The following is a 4,242-nucleotide window of genomic DNA, read 5'->3' on the forward strand; positions in this document are numbered from 1 at the left end:
ATGTCCAACTCTTCGGTGTGTTGTGCTTTCGAATCCCCAATGCTGGACAGAGTCCTTCCACCTGTTCTTTTTCTGGAGTTCATTTTCGGACTCACGGGGAACATTCTGGCTCTCAGTATGTTCGCCTTTCACATTGAGAGCTGGAAACCCAACTCCATTTACCTGGCTCACCTGGCTGTAGCCGACTCCGTGGTACTGTTCTGTCTACCCTTCAGAGCCGACTATTATCGCAGGGGAAAGAACTGGGTCCACGGCGACGCCTTCTGCCGCATCCTGCTCTTCCTCCTGGCTGCCAGCAGAGCCGCCGGCATCTTCTTCCTCACTGCAGTGGCCGTGGACCGCTACCTGAAGATAGTGCACCCTCTGAACCGAATAAATCGGATGGGTCTGGCGTACGCCTCGTGGGTTTCCTTCGGCCTGTGGGCGATGATCGTAGCTATGACGGCTTACTTGTTGTCCTCACCACACTTTTTCAGCCTCGGTAACCACACCCAGTGCGAGAGCTTCAACATATGCCTGGACTCCAACCCGCTGTCAATCTGGCACAACTCCTTCTACGTGATTCAGTTCTGCGTGCCGAGCGCCATCATCGTCTTCTGCACTGTGTGCATTACGTTACAGCTGAAAAACAATACAATTGACACAACAGGGAAGATAAAACGAGCGGTTCAGTTCATTTTGATCGTAGCTATGGTGTTTATCTTCTGTTTCTTTCCGAGCACTGCATCACGGGTCGCCGTGTGGATCCTGAAGAGCTGGTACAGCGAGTGTCAAGACTTCAGCGAGGCAAATCTGGCTTTTTATACATCCGTCTGTTTCACCTATTTTAACAGTGTGCTCAACCCTTTGGTTTACTACTTCTCTACTCCTGCGTTCAGTGGAACCATTCAGAAATTTATTAAGAAACTCAGAGGACAAAATACAGAGCAAATAAATACGGTAACCAGTGATTAAAGTGATTTTTTTTTGTTTATGTACAGTGTATCACAAAAGTGAGTACACCCCTCACATTTCTGCAGATTTTTAAGTATATCTTTTCATGGGACAACACTGACAAAATGACACTTTGACACAATGAAAAGTAGTCTGTGTGCAGCTTATATAACAGTGTAAATTTATTCTTCCCTCAAAATAACTGAATATACAGCCATTAATGTCTAAACCACCGGCAACAAAAGTGAGTACACCCCTTAGTGAAAGTTCCTGAAGTGTCAATATTTTGTGTGGCCACCATTATTTCCCAGAACTGCCTTAACTCTCCTGGGCATGGAGTTTACCAGAGCTTCACAGGTTGCCACTGGAATGCTTTTCCACTCCTCCATGACGACATCACGGAGCTGGCGGATATTCGAGACTTTGCACTCCTCCACCTTCCGCTTGAGGATGCCCCAAAGATGTTCTATTGGGTTTAGGTCTGGAGACATGCTTGGCCAGTCCATCACCTTTACCCTCAGCCTCTTCAATAAAGCAGTGGTCGTCTTAGAGGTGTGTTTGGGGTCATTATCATGCTGGAACACTGCCCTGCGACCCATTTTCCGGAGGGAGGGGATCATGCTCTGCTTCAGTATTTCACAGTACTTATTGGAGTTCATGTGTCCCTCAATGAAATGTAACTCCCCAACACCTGCTGCACTCATGCAGCCCCAGACCATGGCATTCCCACCACCATGCTTGACTGTAGGCATGACACACTTATCTTTGTACTCCTCACCTGATTGCCGCCACACATGCTTGAGACCATCTGAACCAAACAAATTAATCTTGGTCTCATCAGACCATAGGACATGGTTCCAGTAATCCATGTCCTTTGTTGACATGTCTTCAGCAAACTGTTTGCGGGCTTTCTTGTGTAGAAACTTCAGAAGAGGCTTCCTTCTGGGGTGACAGCCATGCAGACCAATTTGATGTAGTGTGCGGCGTATGGTCTGAGCACTGACAGGCTGACCCCCCACCTTTTCAATCTCTGCAGCAATGCTGACAGCACTCCTGCGCCTATCTTTCAAAGACAGCAGTTGGATGTGACGCTGAGCACGTGCACTCAGCTTCTTTGGACGACCAACGCGAGGTCTGTTCTGAGTGGACCCTGCTCTTTTAAAACGCTGGATGATCTTGGCCACTGTGCTGCAGCTCAGTTTCAGGGTGTTGGCAATCTTCTTGTAGCCTTGGCCATCTTCATGTAGCGCAACAATTCGTCTTTTAAGATCCTCAGAGAGTTCTTTGCCATGAGGTGCCATGTTGGAACTTTCAGTGACCAGTATGAGAGAGTGTGAGAGCTGTACTACTAAATTGAACACACCTGCTCCCTACGCACACCTGAGACCTAGTAACACTAACAAATCACATGACATTTTGGAGGGAAAATGACAAGCAGTGCTCAATTTGGACATTTAGGGGTGTAGTCTCTTAGGGGTGTACTCACTTTTGTTGCCGGTGGTTTAGACATTAATGGCTGTATATTGAGTTATTTTGAGGGAAGAATAAATTTACACTGTTATATAAGCTGCACACAGACTACTTTTCATTGTGTCAAAGTGTCATTTTGTCAGTGTTGTCCCATGAAAAGATATACTTAAATATCTGCAGAAATGTGAGGGGTGTACTCACTTTTGTGATACACTGTATGTATAATGCATGGAAAGCTCCTGAATTTTACATTTTAGTTGTTAGAAAGCAATATGTGCGATACTACTGTAATATTTTATACAGTATATTCAGTATAAAAACAGCACTGTGATATACCATACCAACACACAGTAATAATGAAGTACTTTATTTGATATGCAAAGTGATCTGCACAAGCCTAGCATTGTTTACAGGATATATGCTTTATGTAATGTGGATTTTTTTATTTACCCCCAGGGGTAGAGCGGCCAACATTCAAATGTTCTTTAAAATATTAAACAGATATTGCGTCTGTTTGATTGTTGCGTCTGAAACAGAAATGTTGCGTCAGATAGACACTTTTTCTATTACGAAGAGCAAACATTTTACTGTGAACATTTAAAGCTTTAAAAGATTTTAACGTCATATTTTACACACTTTGGTTACATTCATGACAGAAACGGTAGTTACTCGTTACTCAAGATTCATCAGTTCACAAGTTTAATGTTAATCCCACAGTCACGGACAATTTGGTATCTCCAATTCACCTCACTTGCATGTCTTTGGACTGTGGGAGGAAACCGGAGCACCCGGAGGAAACCTACGCAGACACGGGGAGAACATGTATACAATGAATGAGAGGACTCTTCCTAGCTTTAATAAAACTGTATACACCTATACACCGATCAGCCGTAACATTAAAACCACCTCTTTGTTTCTACACTTACTGTCCATTTTATCAGCTCCACTTACCATATAGAAACACTTTGTAGTTCTACAATTACTGACTGTAGTCCATCTGTTTCTCTGCATGCTTTGTTAGCCCACTTTCATGCTGTTCTTCAATGGTCAGGACCCCCACAGAGTAGGTATTATTTGGGTGGTGGATCATTCTCAGCGCTGCAGTGACACTGACATGGTGGTGGTGTGTTAGTGTGTGTTGTGCTGGTATGAGTGGATCAGACACAGCAGCGCTGATTGAGTTTTTAAACACCTCACTGTCACTGCTGGACTGAGTATAGTCCACCAATCAAAAATATCCAGCCAACAGCGCCCCGTGGGCAGCGTCCTGTGACCACTGATGAAGGTCTAGAAGATGACCGACTCAAACAGCAGCAATAGATGAGCGATCGTCTCTGACTTTACATCTACAAGGTGGACCAACTAGGTAGGAGTGTCTAATAGAGTGGATAGTGAGTGGACACGGTATTCAAAAACTCCAGCAGCGCTGCTGTGTCTGATCCACTCATACCAGCACAACACACACTAACACACCACCACCACCATCTGTAGTCCTGGGAGAGTGGTCTTGGAACAGTCCTGACCATTAAAGAACAGCATAAGAGGGGGCTAACAAAGCATGCAGAGAAACAGATGGACTACAGTCAGTAATTGTAGAACTACAAAGTGCTTTTATATGGTAAGTGAAGCCGATAAAATGGAGGTGGTTTTAATGTTATGGCTGATATATAAATATATATAAATAAACCATGTATGTTAGACAATGTATTATTGGTCATATTCTATATAAATAAATATACCCATAACCCGATACATTGTATTGTATATATTTATGACTATAACAATATCTTTATTTCTGTATTTATTCTTATATATCTGTATATATTGTTTATAAGAATA

General features: G+C 43.6%; 1 protein-coding gene across 1 annotated transcript; it reads left to right on the forward strand.

Annotated features, from left to right (window-relative positions):
• On the forward strand, positions 1–954 carry LOC134332946 (hydroxycarboxylic acid receptor 2-like). The gene has a single exon (XM_063014787.1). The coding sequence runs from the start codon at positions 1–3 to the stop codon at positions 952–954; it is 954 nt and encodes a 317-aa protein (XP_062870857.1).
• Positions 955–4,242: the final 3,288 nt, after the last annotated feature.

This window comes from Trichomycterus rosablanca, chromosome 18 (assembly GCF_030014385.1).
Source record: "Trichomycterus rosablanca isolate fTriRos1 chromosome 18, fTriRos1.hap1, whole genome shotgun sequence".
Lineage (NCBI taxonomy): Eukaryota > Metazoa > Chordata > Actinopteri > Siluriformes > Trichomycteridae > Trichomycterus > Trichomycterus rosablanca.

Bases quoted from the DNA above. Each gene is read 5' to 3' on its own strand.
- LOC134332946 (XM_063014787.1), top strand. From the start codon at position 1: ATGTCCAACTCTTCGGTGTGTTGTGCTTTCGAATCCCCAATGCTGGAC.